Source organism: Lithobates pipiens, unplaced genomic scaffold, assembly GCF_037356315.1.
Source record: "Lithobates pipiens isolate NorthernLeopardFrog02 unplaced genomic scaffold, aLitPip1_a1.2 Scaffold_16, whole genome shotgun sequence".
NCBI classification, from domain to species: domain Eukaryota; kingdom Metazoa; phylum Chordata; class Amphibia; order Anura; family Ranidae; genus Lithobates; species Lithobates pipiens.
In genome coordinates this window covers 98,567,259-98,593,293 of record NW_027507748.1, presented here as the reverse complement: position 1 = coordinate 98,593,293, position 26,035 = coordinate 98,567,259, and the positions used below count along the sequence as shown (strand labels likewise).

The 26,035-nt window shown below is 39.9% G+C and overlaps 1 protein-coding gene across 3 annotated transcripts in view; it reads right to left on the bottom strand.

Annotated features, from left to right (window-relative positions):
- EPHA3 (EPH receptor A3) overlaps nucleotides 1-26,035 on the bottom strand; it is a 512,923-nt gene that overhangs the window by 87,685 nt on the left and 399,203 nt on the right. For all 3 annotated transcript variants that reach the window (XM_077480166.1, XM_077480165.1, XM_077480167.1), the window contains exons 8-9: nucleotides 22,522-22,624; nucleotides 8,027-8,094 (exon numbers count right to left, since the gene is read on the bottom strand). In XM_077480166.1, coding sequence (XP_077336292.1) covers nucleotides 8,027-8,094; nucleotides 22,522-22,624 — 171 coding nt within the window. The remainder of the gene's footprint in view (nucleotides 1-8,026; nucleotides 8,095-22,521; nucleotides 22,625-26,035) is intronic.

Genomic DNA, 26,035 nt, shown 5'->3' with positions numbered 1-26,035 from the left:
ATTTCTTGCCACCAGTTCTTGAAATCTGACTGTCTATGCTTCTGTTACCCCTCTAAAATAAAATCGCTTTACACATTCATTTAGCAACAAAGTATTTATTTTGACGGTAATTTACAAGTAACTAATACAGACCTGTTTACTATAACAAATGAGCTGAGAGGATGGGAGATTGTTTATAGTAGTCTAAGACTTCACAAGTTACACTCCGTAAAGCTTGATTAATATATGAGAGCTACTTATATTTAGACCCCAATTACAGGTGTTAAAATTCCTGAGCTTTACATGGCTTTGAAGCAGAAACACCTTATCAAACAGCACTAGTTACACAAGTGTGGAAACACTTCTTTTATGAGCTTCTCAAATCTGATAAAGTGATGCTTAGAAAGCATTTTTCCTGCCAAAGTCTTTTTACAGCCAGAGGACATTTTGGGCTTTTAAATCTAAAGATTTTTTTTTATTTTTTATTTTAGCGTTTCAAATGTCAAATACAGTTGTCATAATACTCGGCTGTCTCAGAGAAGATTATATGGTTTCGCCAGTGACATCATCTTTTTTTTCAGGTTAGATACATTTATGAGCCAGTTCATACCAATACTCTTTAAATGTGTTTCCCATGAATTAGGAAAACATGGGAACTGCATTACAGTTTACTTCACATGGTTTTCTAATGCCTTATTTATACTCCGCTGTCCAGCTGTGGTATAGTGTTAGAAAATGGTGTTATTCCTTTTAGGCCCCTTGCACATGGCACCGTCTAGGAGCAGTAAGTCCCCCTGGTGTTTTAATGTGCCCAGCCTTGGTGCAGGCAGCCTATCAAAGTCTGTAGCAGGCTGTGGCATAGCTGTGCCAAGTTGCAGTCATGTTTAAGTCCATATACATGCAGGGATGAAGTTTTGAAAAACAGAGACTTGTATTTTGGACCTTCGTTCCTGAAAGCAACGGGACCATGTTCAGCTCTGTCCCGCGTCAGCTTATCATAGACTTTAAAAGGCAGCCTGCAGTGGGCAGGATGTTGCAACCTGTCCTGGCGAATTTGTGAATGGTTTTACATAATATGAAGTCTTCCATGATTAGACAAGAGGAGAGGAGGATGGGCAGAGCAGCTGCAAATGAATCTGCATTAGCAGGATCGGAGACCTGAAGGTCCAACGCTGAAATGCTGGATGTAGAACAATTAGCTGTAATCCCAGTGGTCAGAAAAAATATAAATTGTAAAAAAAAGAGTTAGGTCCATGAGGTTGCATACATCTCATTTGACTTAACCCAAGGGAAGTACAGAGCAGCGAGTGCTGCAATAATGGGTATAAGGCCAGATTCACATCTATGTGGTAATACAGGCACATTAACATTGTGTATCAATGCACATTGTGTATTGGGCAGCTCATTTATTTTGAACAAACTTCCAAAGCCCCCCAGCAAGACTAATGTAACACCCTCTAGTGTGTGCTAGATATAGTGTGTAGAATAGCCAAACCATACTCTGATTCATATTGTACACTTGTACAGTAAGTCTGTAATTGGGTCAGGGTTATTAGAGTTCAGGGCTAGATAACACATCCTGGCAGCCCTCTGGTGACTCTACCTGGTGTCTGGAAAGTTGGAGAACCTTCTAGAATTAGTGGGCTGGGATGCATATTGATGAGGCATCAGCCAATCCACAGTAGTGGGCTGGCAGGGGACTGAGTTCACCTTATAAATATACATGGGCCATGCCAGCAGTCAGGTGGAAGATGGAGATACAGTGTTGAGGAGGCTGGTGAAAGAGGCAGCTGTAGCCAGGTGGACTGGCAGGGCCTGAGGAGGTGGTGCTGGGATCAGCGACCACAAAGGAAGCAGAAGGGAGAGTCCCATGCTGTGTCACTCCACATGTGCTACTGTTAAGGGACTGTGAGTTCCTGCCTGTAATGGGCCACTACTGAACTGACAAGGAAAATGTCAAGTTCCCCCATGAATGTACCCACAGGGGCCAAGAGTGTGCAGGAGAAAAGTGAAGAGGAGAATATAGGAAGTTGTCCCTGAAGTTTTTTGTCAAGTGGACATTTCATCTGCAGCTTCTATGTGGGGTGCGCTACACTAAAATCATACGTGAATACATTTTAAGGGAATGAAACACATGGTGTCTGCAGCACACGTGTGTTGCCTTAGTGCATTTGAGTGTAATTTAAAATAAAAGCACTGTTGTGCACCAATTCACATACAGTACCTCACATTTTTGTAAATATTTTATTATATCTTTTTATGTGACAACACCAAAGAAATTACACATTGCTACAATGTAAAGTAGTTAGTGTACAGCTAGTATAACAGTGTAAATTGCTGTACCCTCAAAATAACTCAGCACACTGCCATTAATGTCTAAACTGCTTCCAACAAAAGTGAGTACACCCCTAAGTGAAAATGTCCAAATTGGCCCCAAAGTGTCAATATTTTGTCTGGCCACCATTATTTTCCAGCACTTCCTTAACCCTCTTCAGCATGGAGTTCACCAAAGCTTCACAGATTGCCACTAGAGTCCTCTTCCACTCCTCCATGACGACATCATAGAGCTAGTAGATGTTAGAGACCTTAGGCTCCTCCACATTCTGTTTGAGGATGCCCAATAGATGCTTAATATAGTTTAAGTCTGGAAACATGTTTGGCCAGTCCATCACCTTTACCATCAGCTTCTTTAGCAAGGCAGTGGTGGTGTGTTTGGGGTCGTTATCATGTTGGAATACTGCCATGCGGCCCACAATGCGAAGGGAGGGGATCATGCTCTGCTTCAGTATTTCACAGTACATGTTGGCATTCATGGTTCCCTCAATGAACTGTAGCTCCCCAGTGTTGGCAGCACTCATGCAGCCTCAAACCATGACACTACCATCCCCATGCTTGACTGTTGGAAAGACACACTTGTATTTGTACTCCTCATCTGGTTTCAGCCACACACCCTTGACGCCATCTGAACCAAATACGTGTATCTTGGTCTCATCAGACCACAGGACATGGTTCCAGTAATCCATGTCCTTGGTCTGCTTTTCTTCAGCAATCTGTTTGCTGGCTTTCTTGAGAATCATCTTTAGAATTGTCTTCCTTCTGGGATGACAGCTATGCAGACCAATTTGATGCAGTGTGCGGCGTATGGTCTGAGCACTGACAGGCTGACCACCCCATCAATTCAACCTCTGCAGCAACGCTGACAGCACTCATACGTCTATTTCCCAAAGACAACCTTTGGATATGACGCTTTGCACGTGTACTCAACTTCTTTGGTCGACCATGGTGAGGCCTGTTCTTAGTGAAACCTGTCCTGTTAGACCATTGTATGGTCTTGACCACTGTGCTGCAGCTCAGTTTCAGGATCTTGGCAAATCTTCTTATAGCCTAGGCCATCTTTATATAGAGCAAGTTCTTTGCCATGAGGTGCCATGTTGAAATTCCAGTGACCAGTATTAGAAAGTGAGAGCGATAACACCAAACTTAAAGTGGAAGTAAATTCCCCTATCGTTTTAATCCATGGAAGCTGCCATCTTTGCCTCTGTTTAATCTTCAGCTGCCACAGTGCTGCACATGTGATCCGTTATGACACCAACCATTGGGTGGTTTAACAGTTTGGTTGAGAGCACAGCCAATGTGCAGTTAGCATTCCCGGCATGCCGTTTTTTGAAACTGTTTAAATCGATGGGTTTACTTCCACTTCAACACACCTGCCCCCCATTAACACCTGAGACCTTGTAACACTAATGAGTCACATGACATTGGGGAGGAAAATGACTAATTGGGCCCAATTTGGACATTTTCACTTAGGGGTGTACTCACTTTTGTTGCCAGCAGTTTAGACATTAATGGCTGTGTGTTGAGTTATTTTGAGGAGACAGCAAATTTACATTGTTATACAAGCTGTACACTCACTACTTTACATTGTAGCAAAGTGTAACTTCTTCAGTGTTGTCACATGAAAATATATAATAAAGTATTTACAAAAATGTGAGGAGTGTACTCATTTTTATGAGATACTGTATGATTGCAATGTGAAAATACATCAAAGGTGATTATATAAACTATAATAACCTCTTTACCATTAATCAAATTGGACAAAAGGTAGTATAATCTCAAATTGCACAATTGGTTCTTTAATGTTAGAGCAGTGGAAATGTGGACCTCTTTATTTGAAAGCCAATAAGGATAAAATGCACATTTACACATACACATGGTTGAACTAGATGGACCTGTGTAATTTTTTTTACTTCATCAACTTTAAATTATTTAACATGCGAAGGTGTGAACCTGGCCACACTGGAAGGGCTTTCAAGAGAACCTCTCATTTTGCCCTGAATGACTAAAGAAACAGATTCTTTTTAAGTAAAACCTTATACAGAATAGATTCTCTTTAAAGCAAGTGACTAACCCCATCATTGTCTCATCTTAAACAGAATATGAATGTCATCATTATTCACTATTCTGGCTATAGTAATCTAGCATCTAATTGGCTGGCTGCTATGGGTTATTGAACTTTGCATTACATTGTGATGCTTTTACCAGCTTTCCCAAGTATGCTGGATTTTCAAGTGATGACCAGTCTCAATACGAATCAGCTGGGAAGGGAAGTACTAATTATTATAAAAACATCTCTCCAGATAATAAAAGACCATTTCATTAGCCATTGTTACTGATCTGAATGATCTAATCAATGTGAAAGGCACGTGGTTGAAAGCCACATGATACAGTCCGGTAATCAAGCCTGTTCTAACTACACTACAGTAATAATCATTCAGGCAGCTTACACTTCCATCTGTATCAGCCTCCTGGTGAAAAGATACACGTTATTTACATTTTATGTCTACTTATGGCATTCACAAAATCTTCAGCTTGTTAATTTGAAAGTGATTTTTGTTGTTAAACTAGAACCAGACATTTACCAAATGGGAGGAAAAAACTGCCACTGAGCAATTACTAAGAAACAACATCATTACTGTTTCAGTCCGTCCATAAAATTATTTTCTTGAAGCCGAACACTAGGAAGATATAACTTTCTAAAAAACACAACATTACTGCAACTTTATTGCCCCTAAATTGGAACTTCACCCCAAAGGGGAAGTTCCTCGTTATTCCCTCCTCTCCTTCTCCCTTTACTATATTTACCACGTTTTGTGGGGGGGGAGCAGGTACCTGGTTTTGGCAGGTACCTGCTCCCACTTCTGGTCGGATCATTGTGGCGCATCTACTGGAAGCTCTTGTCTCTCCCTCGTTGACTGCAACCTTCTGGGACATGTCACAGAAGGCTTTGGGACCCTTCACAAAGTGCAGCACGGTGTGAACATGCGCAATGGACAGCTGGTTGCAAAGCCACAAGGAATCACAGCCGGCTGCTAGCAGTAAACATGCCAGTGTCAGGGACCTGAAGACCAGTGGAAAACTGGTTTGGCTGAGGACATCGCTCGATCCCTGGACAGGTGAGTGTCCTTTTTTTTTAAGTCAGCAGCTACAGTATTTGTATCTGCTGATTTTTTATTTTTTTTTTTCAAACAAGGCAAAGATCCTCTTTAATAAATGATTAAATAGATTTTTTTAAAAAGCACCTGGATGTGCAGATACCTGACTTTCACTTAATTCCAGCCTCTTTTAATTCCCTGTATTGCATCACTCCAACTGAGAGAGGGAGGTGCTTTACTGAGAGCAAATGAGGTAAGCTGTATGCAGATATCCCATAAAACAATTACGCTAATTGGAGGAGAGAGCAGAGTAAACAGATGAGTGACCTCAACGATCACTTTTTGCTCTTTCACTTTCCAACCAGTATGTGTAGGGAAGGGATACCATTGTACTACTCTTGGCTAGGCAAGAATGATGTCCCATTCACCTACAGCTTCAGGGGATAGTAGGGTCATGTATCCCAGGAGGCCTATTTTTTTTTTTTTTTTTGCTCAAATACTTTTTATTAAGTTTTTTCATTATACAACACAGAAGAAAAACACACATAAAACATTGTAAAATGGTTTGGTTCATACCAGAACATGTGAACAAACAAAACATTTGTGCGAATACTGTATGCATTAAAGTCTATGGGACACGAACGTGAAAAATCAAAAGTTTTAATTTTAAAGGCTTATATATATATATATATATATATATATATATATATATATATATATATATATATATATATATATATATATGCAAGTCACAAAAAGTGTATAGGGACTCGGGTATTGCCCTAGGGGACATATATCAATGCAAAAAAAGTTTTTAAACTGCTGTTTTTTCAAGATCAGTGATTTTAATAATGCTTTAAGTAAGACAAGAAAAATTAAATATTCCTTTAAATATCATGCCTGTGGGGTCCCCTTAATCTGCCTGTAAAGTAGTGCATCTTTCCCATGTTTATAACAGTATTGCAGCAAAATTACATTTCTAAAGGAAAAAATGTCATTTCAAATTTCTCGCGGCTGTAATGTATTGTTGGATCCCAGAAATATACATAAAAAAATCATTGAAAAAAATGGTGTGCAGCCTCCCAGTCAATTACCAGCCCCTTCATATGACATCATATGATGTCAAAATAGGGCAGGGTCACTCGGTTACGGCTCTGGATGGCCCCTCCCTTGCCTATATAACAGCTGTCAAAGCAAAAAGACTGCAGTCGCAGGGAAGCCTCCCGTGGAGTCAGAGTTTTTCCGTTTTTTTTTCTCTGGACCATCAGGACGCCGTGATTGATGATTGATATACACTGCGGAACATTTTTTAAAATTTTTAATAAAGGAATTAAAACTGTCTCCTGTCCTTTTTACTTTTTTGGTGAATGGGTAGGGCTACATGTCCCCGATACCCATTCACATAGGGGGAGCTGGGATCTTGTTAGGGCTTCCAGATTCCAATAAGCCCCCCGCCTGCAGACCCCCACAACCACTGGGCAAGGGTTGTGGGGATGAGGCTTTTTTCCCCATCAACATGGAGACAAGGTGATTTGGGGGGACCCCAAAGCACCCTCCCCATGTTGAGGGCATGTGGCCTGGTACAGTTCCCTGGGGAGGTGCTCTCTTGTCCCCCCCTTTTCCTGCAGCCTGCCAGGTTGCATGCTTGGATAAGGGTCTGGTATGGATTTTGAGGGCCCCCCACACTATTTTTTTTAAAATTTTGGCATGGGGTTTCCCTTAAAATCCATACCAGACCTGAAGGATTTTGAGCCCCCCCCCCCTCACACCATTTTTAAAAAATTTTTATCGCAGGGTTCCCCTTGGCAGATTGAAGCAGGGCAACTCTGGATTTGCTGCACATGTGTGTATGTACTGTATTTTGAGGCTAATGCAGTCAACAAGGCAAGAGGGGATAAAAAGATGGCGGATGCTGGTGAAATATGACAGGTAGTGTTTAAACCTTACAACTGATAATGAGATCTGCCAGCTGTCACAAACAACTTCTGGTTATTTTTTACAATTGACAGCTTCTAAATATGTGACCACTGTGACAGCCTGATGCCACATGATTAAGAAGCCCGCCCCTGCCTCCTGGCATTAAGACTCTCTAAAATAGCGGTTGTTAACATTACATAGAAGGGGGAAGCTAGGTGGGATTCCTAAGCAAGCAAGTACATTTTAATGTGTTTTAAATTATGTTATGTGAATAGTAAAATGTAAAAAATATAAAGTAAGTGTTATCCCAATTTGGGTGCAAAATTGGAAACACACTTTAAGTTAAAAATAATAATAATAAAAATTATACACACTGTAAGTACACAATAGTTTCCCTTTAAAAAAAAATATAATTTTCTTTTCCAGCAGACAACAAAGTAGAAAATGTTTCGGTCACTTTCTGATTAAATCTTGGTGAAGCATGCCTTATGAAATATACAGTATGTCACCTCATTATTCTCCTTACAATAGTGCAATAAGTAAAATAACCAATAGGTGTCACATATGTGTAAATGTACCCTTTCTTTTCTTCACATCTCTGCGATTCAGTGAAGAGCTCCAGTTAACAGAATACAAATAAGAATGCACTCTTCAGACATGATCGGTGTTAAATGGACCTTATAAATCACAACACTTACAGTGACCATTTCCAAAGTGGAGTCTTTTTTCATCAGGGCTGTGTACAGATTTATTGTATCCACAGAACCTGAAAGAACAAATACAAACATTCATTTCCTCAACAATACAGAAAAACAGGTTGACATTATAATAAGACAGCATATGCATTGTTATGGCCCTGACTAGTGTACGTAAAAGGTGGACAGTTCACCAAATGGCCAAAGAGGACAACTAGGGCCTTGATAAGAATTCTATACATAAACACTTTATTTACTTGACCTATTTTACCAAAGTGTTTGAAATAAAGTTAAAGTGACACTAAAGGTATTTTTTTTAAAATAAAAAACATGTCATACTTACCTCCACTGTGCATCTAGTTTTGCACAGAGTGGCGCCGAACCTGATCTTCGGGGGTCCCTCATTGGTTCTTTCGGCTCCTCCTCACATCAGACAACCTTACCTTGTGGGCGCACTCCCGAGTCCAGCATTCGGCATCCATAGATGCTGAATACAGGACTCGGCCCCGCCCCCCAGTGGCCACGTCATTGGATTTGATTGACAGCAGCAGGCGCCAATGGCTGAGCTGCTATTAATCTATCTAATCAACAGCCGAGAACCCCCTAGCAGAGAGAAGGTGCGTCCCCATGGGACAAGTTTGAGGGTTCAGGTAAGTAAAACGGGGGGGGGGGGGCGGCTGGGGGCTGGTTAGGATGCATTAAGGTGAAAAAACACAAGCCTTTACAACCCCTTTAAGCCGGTTAACAAAAATCCAAATTCAGTCGGTTCAGCAGGAACTGACTGAATTTTGATCCATGTATGAGCAGGAAGTTTGTATAAAAGTTGATCTAAAAACGAACTTCTGCGCAACGGCCCTATCAGATTTTCCCCTCTTGATCAGCATCACCAGCTACAGCCTGCAGCACTGAACAGTGTATTCTGATGGCAGAGAAGTCTTCCAGCTGTCAGGATACAATAGTTCAGTGGGGAGGATTCCCTCATCCATACTGAGTGTGTGGATGGGGGAATCAAGTCATTGGGGGTTATTTACGAAAGGCTAATCCATTTTGCACTGCAAGTGCACTTGGAAGTGCAGTCACTCTCAATCTAAGGGGTAGATCTGAAATGAGTGGAAGCTCTGCTGATTTTATGATCCAATCAGGTGCAATCTAAAATGCTGTTTTTTATTTTCCTTGCATGTCCTCCTCAGATCTACAGTGACTTTTCTTCTAAGTGCACTTTGAGTGCACTTTCAAGTGCGCTTGCGGTGCAAAGTGGATTTGCTTTTCGTAAATAACCCCCATTGTTTTAGTTCAATCTATGCTTGAATGAGGCAGAAATGCATCAACTGGATGTCCAACTTGACATAAGCTGGGCATATACAGCTTAGTCAATGTCTGCTGACTTTTTGATTCTGCCAAAAATGTAGCTCTGTATGGCCCAACCGGCACTGCTCCAAATGACAAACGTTGATTGTTTAATGGACTTTTGTTGAAGCAGCCTGTTGGAAAATTGTTACCCAAATAGCACCTGCATCAAATCAGGCGTAAGCTGGCAGAATACAATAGGTGGCAGGGGGATTCATTAATGTGTGTTGTTAGATATCTTTTGTTCAGCCCACAGGCTAAATGAAAGAATGTTATATGTGTATGACCAGCTGTACAGTATGCGTGATAGTGGAGAGCCCAAACTTGTAAGGGAATTCACTGTTAAGAAAACTGAGCTTGCAAATGCAGTCATTCAAACAATAGACAAAGCAGCATTTTGCACTTAGTGTACAAATTAACTTCAGGAAAACCTTTTTTTTCAGGGGTGTCCTAAATGTCAGTTTTTTTTTGCAGTTTGTGTCCCCATTAGAGACAATTTACACTTTCTGTCATGCACAATTTAGCCAAAGTTAGGGCAGGACTATGCTGGAGGCTGCAGAGCTGCACGACAGGTTTTCTTATGCAGAGAACCAATAATAAAGTGCTTGTAAAACCTTACAGACCACTTGAACCCACAGGTAAGCCTAGATTAATGCCGCGTACACACGACCGGACTTTCCGGCAGACTAGGTCCGAAGGGCTTAGTCCGTTTGACAATCCGATCATGTGTAGGCTAGTCCGATTGTTTTTTTTTAAAACTGACCTAAAAATAGAACATGTTTCAAATCTATCCGAGGGACTCAATTCCGTCAGGCTAATAACGGGAAAACCGTTCATCTGTGTGCTGGTCCGACGGACCAAATACGACGCAAGGGATGCTATTGGCTACTGGCTATTGAACTTCCTTGTTTAGTCTCGTCTTACATCATCATGTTCAAAACGAGTCCATTTGTGTGTGGCCAAGTCCGTTCATTTGGAAATTCCATCGGAACTCCGCAGAAAAGACCATCGGGAAGACCGTTGGAACTAGTCTGCCGGAAAGTCCGGTTGTGTGTACGCGGAATAAGGCTTAACTGTAGGTGCAAGAAATATCTCCTTAACGTACACGGTTAATGAGATATTTTCCTAAAGAGGGGCATCGATGTCTACGGCGCATGCGCACTGAGTGTGCCGTTAGTGAAGGCGATCATGCCATCACTGAGGGCTCCCATGCGAATTCGCCGGAGTGACGCCATCGCTGCTCTGGCCAGTCATAGTGCCGTAGCAGCAATACCTAGAAGTCACTCCGGGCATCAAGGCAGTGACAGAGGAGGTGAATGAAGATTTTTTTTATTGAAATCAACAGAGTCACTTTAACACGTGTACAGTGTCAACATATTGGAATACCACACATCCCTTTAAAAAGTGCGCTTGTTGGAAATCACAGAGAAGAAGCAGATTTAAAAAAAAAAAACATACTACAAGTATACAGAGTGGAGAGAATTACGCCACTGAAGACAATTGTGCATAACTTTCCATCCATAACGATTAAGCCCAATCCAGGTGAAAAGGTCAGGTCAGTGGGACGTGGCTGATAGGTGCTGACTGTATCTGAAGCCTGTGCTTTCACTATGTGACATAGCTGATATATCCAAGGCTTTATATTTCCATGCAGATTAGGTGCAATTTTGGAAAAAGAAAACAACTTTTAAAGTGGAGAAGGATTGCTATGGCAGATGTGTTTTATGTTATTCAGAGATGATTATAGCACCAAAATAGACAAAGATAAAGGGGACCTATCATTTTTTCCACTTCCCATCTATTAAATCTTCTGCCCTTGTTGTTTTAACTTTGTATAGTAAAACATTTTTTTGTTCTGCCAGTAAATACCTTCTACAGCCCACTTCCTCTTTCTTGTCTAATAAAAAGCCTAGGCTTATGGAATCATGCACAGCTCTCTCTCTCTCTCTCTCTCTCTCTCTCTCTCTCTCTCTCTCTCTCTCTCTCTCTCTCTCTCTCTCTCACTCTTGTGAGAGTTTGCCTGGAAGGGAGGGAGGATGAGTCATAAGAGGGCCAATGAGAGCTGCAGGGCTGCAGGGCTGCAGAGCTGGAAGTGTGCCTATGTGTGTCTGTATAAATCCAGGAAGTGAACAGGCAGTAGCTTCAGCTGCCCACAGTTAAAATGGATGCAGCCAGGCTCGGTGGAGGGAAATTTCTGCAGCATATATGGCAAGTACAGAATCACAGTATATATAAAATAATATGTGAAGTGGTTGGGGGAAGATCCAGAATGGCAAAGATGTTTTTATTACAAATTATGTGAGCAGGCTGAAGTTCCTTTTTATTAACCCTAGGAAAGCAAACACAAGTGGTCAAAGAAGAAGAAAGTAGTTTGAAAGATGTAAAGCGCAGCTTGTTATATGCTACTAGCACAGAGGCAGGATCATTGGTCTAAGCCCCTACCATTAACTTTTTAACAACAATATCAGAATGTTAATACCTTGTTTCTACCACCTATACATATCCTTTTTTTTTTCCCGACTTTATATTCTTTATTGAGTATTATAGAGAGTTACAGGTACAATTAATAGCGAACAGCGACGTCAATACATAAACATACACAGTGGTTTCAATGTTTAGCACTGTTACACGTATACATCAGTACATATCCTTTATTAATATAAAACAGCTAGTCTCAGTGCTCCTAGGCTACGTTTATTATAGTTAGAAAATCATTATATCTGATTGCTTGCTTGGGTTATTGCATAAGGTCAATGCATTCTATAGTGTTTAGTAAGGCTGTCCATACGCTGCACAATTTTATGGTACAAAATTCCTTTAGATTTACCAAAACCGTATAATATGAGGTCAAACCTAAACATCTCCATTTGTATGCAATCAGGCAGGCCCTTGCACTACATAGTTAGAGGAATATCTAAAGGAAATTGAACAAGAAAATTGTAAAATGTATGGCAAGTTTAAATTATAAACCCACTCTTATCATTTTAGGCTGAGGGGACATGGGAAGACTAAATCTCCCTTCAGGTGACTGCAATGGGGAAGTCTCCTTATTTGAGTTCTTGGTTCTGCCATCCACTCCAGCCATTACAAATCCAAGTAAGGTAGTTCATGTCTTCTGCTGACCCTGCAATGGTCAAAATACGTAAGCAGATCTAAAAGCATCTGTAGAGATATTGTTGCCAACGTTTTTGAGAGATATAAGATGCAGGTGAGTGTTTATGCAAGGAAAACTCAATCCTGAAACAAAATATCACTTATAGGTGGACTGGGCCATTATGTAATATTTTATCTGAGGTTAATAATGACCTTAGAGTCAGCAAAATAAGGCCCTTGCTATTGGCAAGAAGGTAGAGCTAGGTTCAGCTAGTAGGACAGTTCTATACCTACAGGTGCACTGAATCATTAATCAGATTTTGTAAAGGTCTCAGCGGAGGTTCACTGATCCCTGGACAGTTTGATGAGGTTACTACTCAATAATCAGGCAAGTGGGGTTCATGCACTGGGTCAGGTATTTGGTGGAGCGAGGTTTGCTCTACTGATGCTACATTGTTTAATGCTTCCAGCTGTGTAAATCTTGATTCCCTTATAAATGTGCTTATTTATTGACTCTCTGAGGATCCAACCTGATTAAACCCGTTTATTATTTGTTCTGAATATGATTTTAAAAAGTGACTGTGTGAACGAATCAGCTATTATCCATCCAGGAAGCTGCAGGCATAATAAGATATGACCTCACATCTCTTTCCCAGCTATATGTGTCCACGGAACGTCCAATCCTATGGGATTGCCTCTCAAGGAAATGGAAAAAAAAAAAAAAACCAACAGCCGAAAATTTATCCCAAGCAACACAAAACCCAAAATAACAAGTCAAGCCGCTATAGCTGAAACCGACGGATCAAAGAGTAATGGACCTTAACATCTAAAACGTTGCATTAATCTGCAGGAAAACACGTGTGCATTGAGCTCGACAAATTTGAAGAATGAGATTTTGGACGATTTAATAGAAACACAAGGGAAGCCTGAGGTCCATGTGGTTATGAAATCTAATCCTGCAGTTCTTGAAAAGCCACTTGCATAGCGTAGTTTACACATAATCAGTGCGCACAACCCAGGCTTCTCCTAAGTGCCTAAGATGTCACACCTGGCTTTAATAGAAATAACACAGTGCATGAGATAGTAAACTTAATCAGGCGTACACAGGTCAAATCTCAGGCAATCTGATTTAATAAGGTGTGAAATATAGCTACAGAAAACAGCAAACAGTTGACAATGTACAAAAAGAAAACATGAATGCTTAAGTTAACAGCTAGAAAATTCATGCAATAACCTATGAAATAAACCAAATCAACAAGCCTTTTTTTTTCTCTTTTTTTTATTGTATTTTGTTTTCTTGTTGAAAGTACAGTGCGCCTAGCACATGGGATATATACAGTACATAAATACAGTTTATAAAGTAAAATTACCTAAAAGACAACAAATATAATTATGCTTTACCTCTCTATTTTAGATGTAGGTGTTTAGTGTCCCTAAACTGCTAGACTGTTTAGTAGGATATACTAATAATAAAAGTATATCTAAAGCCAAAAGTTTTTTGTCTGTTTTTTGGATAGTGCAGAAAAGAATTTCAACCCCTGTCAGTTTTTTATTGCTGAGTAAATATGGAATTGAAAGGCCACACTGGAATCTATTTGCATCTGGACGTTTTAAAATCACAATGTAAAATCTGAAGGAAGATTGTAAACAAAGCCAGCGTGTTTCAGGGGTTAGACCTCTCACCCATTCCACTGGGGCTTGAGAGATAGGAAACTATTTACACAGACTTAATAATGAAGAAATACAGGTGCATCTCCAAAAATTTGAATATCATTAGAAAGTTCATTTATTTCAGTAACTCAATTAAAAAAGCGAAGCTCGTATATTATATAGATTCATAGATTTGTTACACACAGGGATATATTTCAAGCATTTCTTTCTTTTAAGTTTGATGGTGATGGCTTAGAGCTAGTAAAAACCCCAAATTCTGTATCACATTCTAATCAGTTAATTAACTCAAAATAACTGTAAAGGTTTTCTGAGCCTTCAACCTCCCTGGTGGTATGACTATGTCAGATTTTGATGCTCAGAGCAGTACACTGTTTTGCATGGAAATTTGGCGTTTTATATTGTAGGCCTGTAAGCCCTTGTATACACGGTCGGATAATCCGTCGGAATGTGTCCTATCGGACCGTGTCGTCGGATAATCCGACTGTGTGTGGTATGCATTGGACTGATTCCGTTTGAATATCCGTCGGACCCAATTTTCCAACATGTTGGAAATATTTCCTGACCAACTGGCCCGGTCGGACATATTCCGATCATGTGTAGAGAATTTTGATCGGACCAAGTGCCACGCATGCTCAGATCAAATTCCTACATCAAAGCTATTGGCTACTAGCCTGAATGTAGTCCCATCGTAACGAAATTACGTCATCACGTTCTGAAAGATCGTATTTTTCGCCAACTTTGTCCGACCGTGTGTATGCAACAGTTTCGGACAAGATCCGACGGGCAAAATCCGACGGATTTGGTTGTGGAAATCTCCGACCGTGTGTACAGGGGCTAATTCTTATAAATAACTCAATTACATCTGCTCAAACAAGAGTCTAGTAGACATCCCAGGTATGATAAAGTTTGAAACACAGTATCATGAATTATAATATAATAAATAGCTATAAATAATTATAACAAATAATAATATAATAATAATAAAATGTATTCAATAATGTAATCAAATCAAAAACACTGAGATTCGCTCAATTTTAGAATTGTCACTGTGGTTACTTTCAGTGTTTGATTATGAATTTCCCCGCAAATCACTATCGCTCAATTCTGCAAGTGATTCTAATTTATTATCACTGTTTTCTAAAACCATTTTTGACGTAGAGGGACACTTTTTGGTTGCTATGGACAATCTCAAGTTTCCAGGTAAAAAGAACAGTATATATAATATAAAACTGCAGGCAGGGCACTGGACAAAGCATTAGAGACAAAAGGGATGTGAAATAATTTGATACACTAATGTAATCTGTAATATTACAGTGTGCTGTATGTATTGTGTTTTTCACTTTTTGAATTTGGCGCCGTGCTCCGTCCCCATGCGTCGCAACGCTTGCATGGAACCAAGCCAGGCACATTGATAGATCGAGCAGAGCACACAGCCTGCACACACAATGGGAAGACATTGCAGGATCCTGGGGACAAGGAAAGTAACTTTGCATGCGATCTCAAGTGTGGCCCAGGGTTACCGCTTTGGTACTGAAAATTCACCCCGAGCCATACTCGGGAATACTGCCAGGGAGGTTAAAGGGTTTTTCACCTCAATGCAAAGAATAATTTAAAAAAATAATAAAAATAAAAACCTCTTGTAGTGCACCAGCCCCCCAGAGCCCCCCTTTTACTTATCTGAGCCTGATTGTTCCTGTGTCGGGGATGAGCACACACTCTCCAGCCAGTGTCTCTGGTTCTGATTGGATAGATTGATAGCAGCACAGCCATTGGCTCCCACTGCTGTCAATCAAATCCAATGATTCAGAAGCCAGGAGGCAGAGCCAAGTCCTATGGTCTGTGTCAATAGACGCAGCAGCAGGACACTGAAACGCGGGAGAACGCTTTCCTGACAGGGCACTCGAGAAGAGGAGGAGCCAGGAGCGCCGCTGAGGAACCCCAAAAGAGGAGGATCGGGGCCACTCTGTGCAAAACCAACTGCATAGAGGAGGAAAGTATGACATGTTTGCTTTTTTTTTTTTTTTAAACAAGACTTTAGACTTTAAATGGTCTCTCAGTCTGGTTCAGTAGGTTACACAATCAAGGGTAAGACTGCTGACTTGACAGTTGTTCAGAAGACAGTCAATGACACCCTCCACATGGAGGGAAAATCATTAAAGGGCATTGCTGGCTGTTCACAGAATGCTGTATCCAAGCATATTATTGGAAGTTTGAGTGGAAGATGTGGTAGAAAAAGGGAAAAAGTGTGGTAGAAAAAGGTGCACAAACAACAGGGATAACCACAGCTTTGAGAGTATTGTGAAGCAAAGGCATTCAAGAATTTGGGGGAGATTCACAAGGAGTGGACTATGGCTGGTGTCAGTGCTTCAAGAGCCACCACACACAGAGGTATCCAGGAGATGGGCTACAACTATCGCATTCCTTGTGTCAAGCCACTTCTGAACCAGAGACAACGCAAGAAGCGTCTTACTTGGGTTAAGGAGAAAAGGGACCGGACTGTTGCTCAGTGGTCCAAAGTCCTCTTTTTGGCTAAAAGTACATTTTGCATTTAATTTGGAAGTCAAGGTCCCAGAGTCTGTGGGAAGAGTGGAGAGGCACAGAATCCAAATTGCATAAGGTCTAGTGCTAAGTTTCTACAGTCAGTGATGATTTGGGAAGCTATGTTATCTGCTGGTGTTGGTACACTGCCCAAAGTCAGTGCAGCCCTCTACCAGGAAATTCTAGAGCACTTCATGCTTCCCTCTGCTAACCAGCTTTATAGAGATGCTGATTTCATTTTCCAGCAGGACTTGGCACCTGCCCACACTGCCAACAGTACCAATACCTGGTTTAATGATCATGGTATCACTGTGCCTGATTGTCCAGCAAACTTGCCTGACATAACCCCATAGAGAATCTGTGAGGTATTGTCAAGAGGAAGATCACCAGACCCAACAATGCAGATGAGCTGAAGGCTGCTATCAAAGCAACTTGGGCTTCGATAACACCTCAGCAGTGCCACAGGATGATTGCCTTCATGCCATGCTGCATTGATGCAGTAATTCATGCAAAAAGAGCCCAGATTAAATATTGAGTGCATACTATACTGTACATGGACATAATTTTCAATCAACCAACATTTCTGTATTAAAAATTCTTTTAATATTGGTTTTATGTAATATTCTAATTGTATGGGATACCGAATCTTGGGATTAAACTAGCTGTAAGCCATAATCATCAACATTAAGGCTGGGTTCACATATGAGCAAGCAGTCGCTTACAGCAGGAGTCCTGTGCGTCCGTTCAACATTTCAGGTACAATTTTAGCTCAAATTTTTGGCTGAATTCAGACCTGAAATGGACCAAAATACGCACAGGAGCCGTTGTGGAGTTATGCAAACTGGCTCGATAGAGAGCCGGTCACAATCTCCTGCTGTGTGAATTATGTCGCTCTGTGTGTAATATATCTATATAATATATGAATTATTGAAATACATTTACTGACATTCAAATTTTTTGAGATGCACCTGTACTTTGAAATAGAAGACATTAGTTCATCAGCAACAGGTTGGAGTAGTCTGATTTTACATTGGATAAAACATGTATCTGAACTTTTAAACATCAAGATGTGGCATTTCCTTTCTACACTTAAGCAGGGTATACATGCACAGTTTTATTTTGTTCAAAAGTGGGTTGAAGGAAAAGAAACTGACAGATCTCCATATCTACAATAGTGATGTGGATGCAGGCATCTCCCCTGCCACACTATTGTATTGTGTCAACGGGGAACCCTCATCATCAGAATACACAGATCAGCACTGAAGCTATCGGCTGTTTTTTCGGCATGACCATTCAACAGACATGAGTAGTTAGACCGACTTCCATTGAACTGAAAGGAGTGCTTACAGATAGAAAGTCGACCTGTTCCTGCTGAATCTGCCACATTTTGGTACGTATGTACCTGGCTTTATTCAGTTCTGTCAAAGCCATTGTCACCAAGACTGAAGGTGATGAGAAATCTAGAAATGTACCAATGTCATTGACTGGCATTTTTTTCCAATGGAAACACCTGTTCAGGTGGCAACTGTCTAAAAGGGATTTTCCCATTCCTTGTAAAGACTTCCTTGCCCCTACTGTTTTGTCTCTCTCTGGGACAAGAAGTAAAGGGAAATCTCCCAACTTAAAAAAGACAAAAAAAAAGGAAAAATAAACTGAGCATTCCCTCTACTCTCTACAAAACTAGAAAAAAGGGTTTGGCTTTACAATAGATACACTTTACATTTGTTAGTGTTATGAGTACAGGTGTAGCAGGAATGTTTACTTATTTCTCCCTCTTTGCATCCACTAAATCATTATCATGGTGGAACACATGTACGGAAAGGCTTCCTTACCAAAATAAAAGAAGTAATGCAAATGCCTGTCCTTGCACTTTATGCATGTTACGTTAGCCTTTACAGATTTTTTAGATGCTATGAACAATGTTCATTCCTTCTCCTCCAATCTTGTTGCAAGATGCCTATTGTGCTACTGGGTCTCCTGCTTTTCCTCCATTCCTGTACTGCAGTCTCTGTCAGTCTATGCGGCATTGGACACTCTAGAGCAGCCATTCCCAACTAGATTTTCTCCAGAAGTTGCTAGGGGTTCCTCGAGCTTTAGTTGATTGACCTGTCATTAGGTTCCTGCAAAATGCCAGGGTCGACACCACTTGGCAGAGGCAGATGAATGAACCTAAATTACCCTTCTAGCTTTCTGTAAGGATTGCATTCTGACCAGCACTAAGTGAGGCATTCTTCCTACTAGACACCAGTGCAAGAGGTATTCTTCCTACTAACCACCAATGAATATTTTTTTTTAAGGGTTCTCTGAGACCTGAAAAAATGTCAAGGTTTCTTATGGGGTAAAAAGGTTGAGAAAGGCTGCTCTAGAGAATGTTAGATGGCTGTGTCCCCACACTGACATCATCAGTGATGCAGGGTTCAGATAATGGAACCACAACACATGGAGTCTTATGAAGTCTGCAGTGCTGGAAGATAGGAGATGTAGGAGACACGGGGGCCACCAGAAGGAAGAGTGCTTCTAGTACTGGAGACTTTCAGATTGATTATTTTTATTTTTTTTAAAAACAATTGGCAGGGCTGTGTTAATTCTATTTTACTGACATTCTATTTCTCTCTGTTTGTTTCCATTTTAGGTAAATGAAGGAACTGGAGTGTAAATTACTGATTTCAATCTATAACATAACTAGATACAAAGTCAGATGTGAAACCTACTATTTTCTCATTTTAAACACCTGTTGTTATAATTATCTCTTTAAACATTTACATATCCATCCATACATGTAATTACACTCTCTGCTACATGAGCCAGTTTGTAATGTATGTCTAGTAATTTAGAACTATAGATATAAAATAAGAACAGATGTATATTTTACCTTCAAACCTTGATGTCAGCACCACTTGTAATTTAAAAAAAAATATCTATCTAACAGAAATATCCAGTTGATTATTGAAGTGTATGTTCAAGCATTTATTTTAATTGAAGGTAGAGTAGGTGTTTTTGCTTTCTGTATCCTCACTGGAAGAGTCATTTTCGCTATTTTATCATGAGGGCCATTGTCACCAAAACAGAAAGTGATATAAAATCCCCAAAATTTTGAGCGGTCGGGAGAGCAAGAGGTAAGGGTAAATCCTCCAACACAAGGCACCTATTCCTATGACAACCCTCTACACCATCATTTCTATTCACTTTAGGCTCCATTCACACTTGTACGACTCCAAAGTTGCGCTGACTTTAGAGTGCAACGTTGGTGCAACTTTGGCACAACTTTGGATTGATGTAACTTGGATGCAAGTGTGGCTTTGACCTATGATAATGGACAACTGTTGCACACAAGTCACATTGTATTACATTCAGGTACAACTTTTATGCAACCTCTGAGGATTAACATTGAAGTCTATGGCCCTCAAGTTGCATGAAAGTTGGACCAATGTGCATGAACTACATCTCTGCACCTTTAAGTCACGCATATAGTGCCTGGCAAATGTATTCACCCCCCTTGAATTTTTACCTATTTTGTTACATTACAGCCTTTAGTTACATGTTTTTTTAATCTGAATTATATGTGATGGATCAGAACACAATAGTCTAAGTTGGTGAAGTAAAATTAGAAAAATATATACATAAAATAATTTTTCAAATTAAAAAAAAATGATGATTGGCATGTACGTATGCATTCATCCCCTTTGTTAAGAAGTCCATAAAAAAGCTCTGGTGCAACCAATTACCTTCAGAAGTCACATAATTAGTGAAATGATGTCCACCTGCATGCCATCTAAGTGTCACATGATCTGTCATTACATATACACACCTTTTTGAAAGGCCCCAGAGGCTGCAACACCTAAGCAAGAGGCACCACTAACCAAACACTGCCATGAAAACCAAGGAACTCTCCAAACAAGTAAGGGACAATGTTGTTGAGAAGTACAAGTCAGGGGTAGGTTATAAAAAAATATCCAAATCTCTGATGATCCCTAGGAGCACCATCAAATCGATTCATAACCAAATGGAAAGAACATGGCACAACAGCAAACCTGCCAAAATATGGCCGCACACCAAAACTCACGGACTGGGCAAGGAGGGCATTAATCAGAGAGGCAGCACAGAGACCTAAGGTAACCCTGGAGGAGCTGCAGAGTTCCACAGCAGAGACTAAAGTATCTGTGCAAGGGATACCATAAGCTGTACGCTCCATAGAGTTGGACTTTATGGCAGAGTGGCCAGAAGAAAGCCATTACTTTCAGCAAAAACCAAAATAGCAGGTTTGGAGTTTGCGAAAAGGCATGTGGGAGACTCCCAAAATGTATGGAGGAAGGTGCTCTTGTCTGATGAGAGTAAAATTGAACTTTTTGGTTATCGAAGAAAATGCTATGTCTGGCGCAAACCCAACACATCATATCACCCAAAGAACACCACAGTGAAACATAGTGGTGGCAGCATTATGCTGTGGGGATGTTTTTCAGCAGTCGAGACAGGAAAACTAGTCAGAGTTGACGGAAAAGTGGATGGTGCTAAATACAGGTATGTTCTTGAGCAAAACCTGTACCAGTCTGTGTGTGATTTGAGGCTAGGACGGAGGTTCACCTTCCAGCAGGACAATGACCCCAAACACACTGCTAAAGCAACACTTGAGTGGTTTAAGGGGAAACATGCAAATGTGTTGGAATGGTCTAGTCAAAGCCCAGACCTCAATCCAAAGAAAATATGTGGTCAGACTTAAAGATTGTTGTTCAGAAGTGCAAACCATCCAACTTGAAGGAGCTGGAGCAGTTTTGCAAGGAGGAATGGGCAAACATCCCAGTGGTAAAATGTGGCAAGCTCATAGGGACTTATCCAAAGCGACTTGGAGCTGTGATAGCTGCAAGAGGTGGCTTTACAAAGTATTGACTTTAGGGGGGTGAAAAGTTATGCACATCAAGCTTTTCTGTTATTTTGTCCTATTTTTTGTGTGCTTCACAATAATAAAAAAAATCTTCAAAATTGTGGGCATGTTCTGTAAATTAAATGATACAAATCCTCAAATAATCCATGTTAATTCCAGGATGTGAGGCAACAAAACACAAAAAAATGCCAAGGGGGTGAATACTTTTGCAAGGCACTGTATATGAATGGGTATCATTGGAAACCATCGGGAACGACTTGTCATGCACCTTTGATGTTCAACATTTTTACTTTACATGCACTTTAGCAGTATATATTTAATGTATAAAGATTTAAGTGGAATATTTCAATAGCCAAAACATATTTCTATAGTTTTGGATGCATGGGGAAGCTTAAAACCCCAGGCAATTGTTTCTTTCTTATTCTTTCTTTCTTTTTTTTGTTTCTTTTTTATTTATGCAGTCTATGTCCTGCTGGGGAGTTTTCCCTTTATCTTCTGTCCCATATCTAAAAAGGTGTAAAATGCCTTTGTACATTGAGATTGTATCATGTGTAGTGAACTTTAGACAGATGTTTTCACTATCACACACATTGTCCACATTGAAAAATTCCTGTTCTGGTGACAACTCCAAACTTTGGATTTTCTTTTACTTTTAACTCTGGTGACAGTGGTCATCAGGACAAATATAGAGTGTAAATCTTCCCAGCATGGACACAGACAGCAACAAACGCCTGTGTACTATGCCCCTAAGACCCCCATACAGCAGGACAAAGCCTGATAGGGTTCAACTCTTTCCTACTATACCCCAAACTAAAAAAAAAAAAAAAAATGTTTTGGGTTTGGATACACATACATTTTAACATTTCCAATATTTAATTACACAAACATGCATGTATTTGTGTGGACAATCGGGAAAATATGTATACACATCTAATGTATAATATAGAAGCAGAAAAATTAAACAACTAACCTTCCAATGAGCACGTACACCACCACTGTGAGCAAGATAATTACTATCGCTGCTGAGATGCCAATCATCACAACCTGACTGTTTTCACTTGAAATGGAGAAAGCTGAAAGAATAAAAAGAATAAAATGTGTTAGTTCTTCAGGAGTGACACAAGTGACTAATGAGAAAAATCGGCAAAATTCTGTCAATAATATCAAAAGTTGAATTGTACTATGCCTTTAGATAATTTTGAATGCTGCAAAAAGTCAGTTTTTGCAATTCACTGGAACAGAAATGCTAAACAGAGTTTCTATCAATGTTTTATCTTCATCCATATTATAGCATAGTTGGTAGTAGTCTGTCACATTCAACTAAACTTCTTAGGTAGGTCTAAATGGCTTCATCAGTTTAAAAGTTTGTGGCCCAAGAAAGCTTCTTGGAAGAGTGGTGCGATTTCTTTCACATTACAGAATAAGTCTACTAAAATGTGACTAACAACTTCTAGCTGCACTAATGTGATTGATTCTTTAACTGTGACAAATTGTTGTTACAGTATATGGTTTTTAGTTTCCATGCAATTTCAGGTTGTTTCATTTATTTTGATCCTATTGCAGCACAGAGCAAAGTAACATCTTTCCTTAGCTGTTTTGACCATTTGACTCCCTAACTGTTTCCTGAAAAGAGTTTGGGGGCACTTGAGCCCCCTTCTGTGTCCTTGTCAATAAGGTCCTAAAGAACTGAGGAAATTGGAGGGTTGTTGGTTAGAGCCAAATTATATGATGCCTAGTCCATAGATTGTTGTATGCATACGACATTGTACACATAGCAACAGAGTAGGGGGCACATCTACAGACCAGGACAGAGAAAGAGCAAGGGATCTCTGTAGATGTGCTGTGAATTATGCTTTCTGCAATTGAAAATCATATGAGATGGGGGGATTTGATAAACCTATGCAGATGCTGCCTGATTCAAATTGTTTTAGGTCAGTTTCTACACGGATTACTTAAGTGCAACATAAATGTCATCATTATGGCTCCTCGCGGTGAATAGATCGAATCAGTGAAAATGCGGTCAAGCTCAATGTAAACAAAGCAGTGTTTACATTGGCAGAGGTCTGTAAAGACAGCTCTCAAAGCACAAGGATCAGAAGGCAAAAGTAAGAGATTCTATCCACAAAACTGCTTAGTATGCCTTTACATAGCATGTACAACCATCTACAAAATATAACATTGTCTCTGGCTTTTAGGAAGACCATGAATGTTTCACATTATTAGAAATTGAAAATAGCCTTTTGTTTTCAAATAGACATGGTCTTGTAGATCTATGATAAGCAAAATAGCTGGGCAAGCCCAATGGGAAAATAGGATCAGCTGAGGGTGTCTCTTTACTAACTTAACTATATGTGTTATCAGTAGACCTGGACAGCAAGAGATACATTTACACAAGCCGTGTAGACAACTTACAACATAGCAGTAGAGGACTCTACTGACCAATATGGCAAGGTATTGCTTTAAATGCACCTACTTGAAGTTGCAGTTAATAAATAAGAAAAGGTATGTGCAATAACAAGCTATATATACTGAACACCACCTAGAGTTATCTCCTACACAAGGTGAAAGAGGAGAAAAGGGCAAAACTGCATTTGTCATTTTCTCTAGGATTGGAAGGATCATGGAGTCAAAGGCTTTGTAGAGTCTTGGGTGGGAGAAAGCCCCCAGCCCTAGGCCCCTGAGTGTTCAGGTGTGCACAGGGTTTATGGTATGGGTGCTGACTACAGTTCAGGATTCCAGAGATTGGGATTGGGAGACAGAGGAGGGCTCTGCCCACAAGACAGGAAGGCTTCACCAAGGTGATGGTGACCCGATGCAGTTGGGAGCTGTGAGATGGTCCATGTGTTTATAGAGAGCTGTGGGAGAACTGTCTGGAGGAGGAACAGACATGGGGCCTAAGCCTAAGGCCAGTGTAGTGGTGCTACAAGAGGAAACCAGGAGGCTGAATATAGAATTTGTTTTATGGCAAAGAGATGCTAAACATTTTTTTTATAATGAATGAATTTTACTTTTAAAAAATGTGAATAGGTGGGCAAGGAAGCCCTAAAAAGATTTTGGCGATTGGACTACATTCTTAAAACTGTTCTGTCTGAAGCTAATTCCCAATATATATACTATATGCATGCATATCAACATACACATTACTTTTAAACAAGAAGACAAGAAGTCTAGACTTAACAAAAAGTTTTCTATATTTTTAAAGGGTAGAACTATCTGGACCTCTAATGCACAAAAACTTTCCTTTTATCCCATTGCACAGTAGACATGTGCATTCGTTTTCGTCCGAATTTCAGGTATTTTTGTTATCGTTTTAACAAACGATAACGAACATTCATAATCTGAAAACCAAAAGATGCATCATAAACAAATGCTTTATTTTCATTTTCGTTGTGACAACAGTTCGATATAGAAAGGAGATTTGACATGACAATGACAATAGTGATCTGTGTCCAATAAACCTGTGGTCGATTGTGCCTAACCTTAGCTCTACTAATTCAAAATTATTCTACACAGAGAGAAAAGATTTGTCATTATAGAGACAATAGCAAAAAAAGGTTGAATGTGTCTAACTTAACTCTATTAGTCCAAGATTATTCGACATAGAGAAAAGATTTGACATGAAGATTCCACAAAGCAGTCGCCGCGAGCGGACATTTATGGTCAAATTCTCCGCCCATAGGCTATAGAAGAATTCTAATCTTGGTTGACGAGGAATAATAATTAATAAATATAATTATTACTAGTGTCATACAACATTAGAATTCCACTATAGCTTGTAGGCGTAACATTCGACCAGAAATGTACGATTGCGGCATCGTACAGTTTAGCTGCTCCGTCGAATCTTCTTAGAACATTTGACAGACACCATAAGACTTCAATGACAGATTCGACCTTAATTATTTTGGATTTTCGGACGAATGCATTTTTTAACGAAACTAAATAAATAAAAACGAATTTCGGGAGTAACTAAATAAATTTATTTTTTTTCGGATGAAAACGAAATTCCAAAACAAAATATTTCAGTGTGCACATATCTATTGCACAGTACAAACTAAACATTATTGAAATCCTTGAGATTATATTCTGAATAACTGATATAGGTTATTGAACACCAATTCTGTACTGAAAAGCATCCTTTAACAATGGGTACTTTTCAGTTTCTCAAATTTACCATAAAGACTTCTGCCAATAGTGTATAAACAGCCAATCTGGGATGTTATGTGAAAGGAACATTGCGCTAATGAGAATCAAGTACAGCATACAAACTGGACAGATTAACAAGCTTTAAATCCTAAAATGCTGGTCATTGTTCTCAATAAATACAAATCCAGACCAGCTACTTGGCAGGTCCTTTGAAAGAAAAAATAGTGTAAAATCTAAACAAAACAGCCACACTTAGTTTACTGGCACCCCAATTAATTTTAAAATCCTATGTTAACGCAGGGCAGCGGTGCCAAATCCTTAGTCTGTTTTTCTGTAACAAA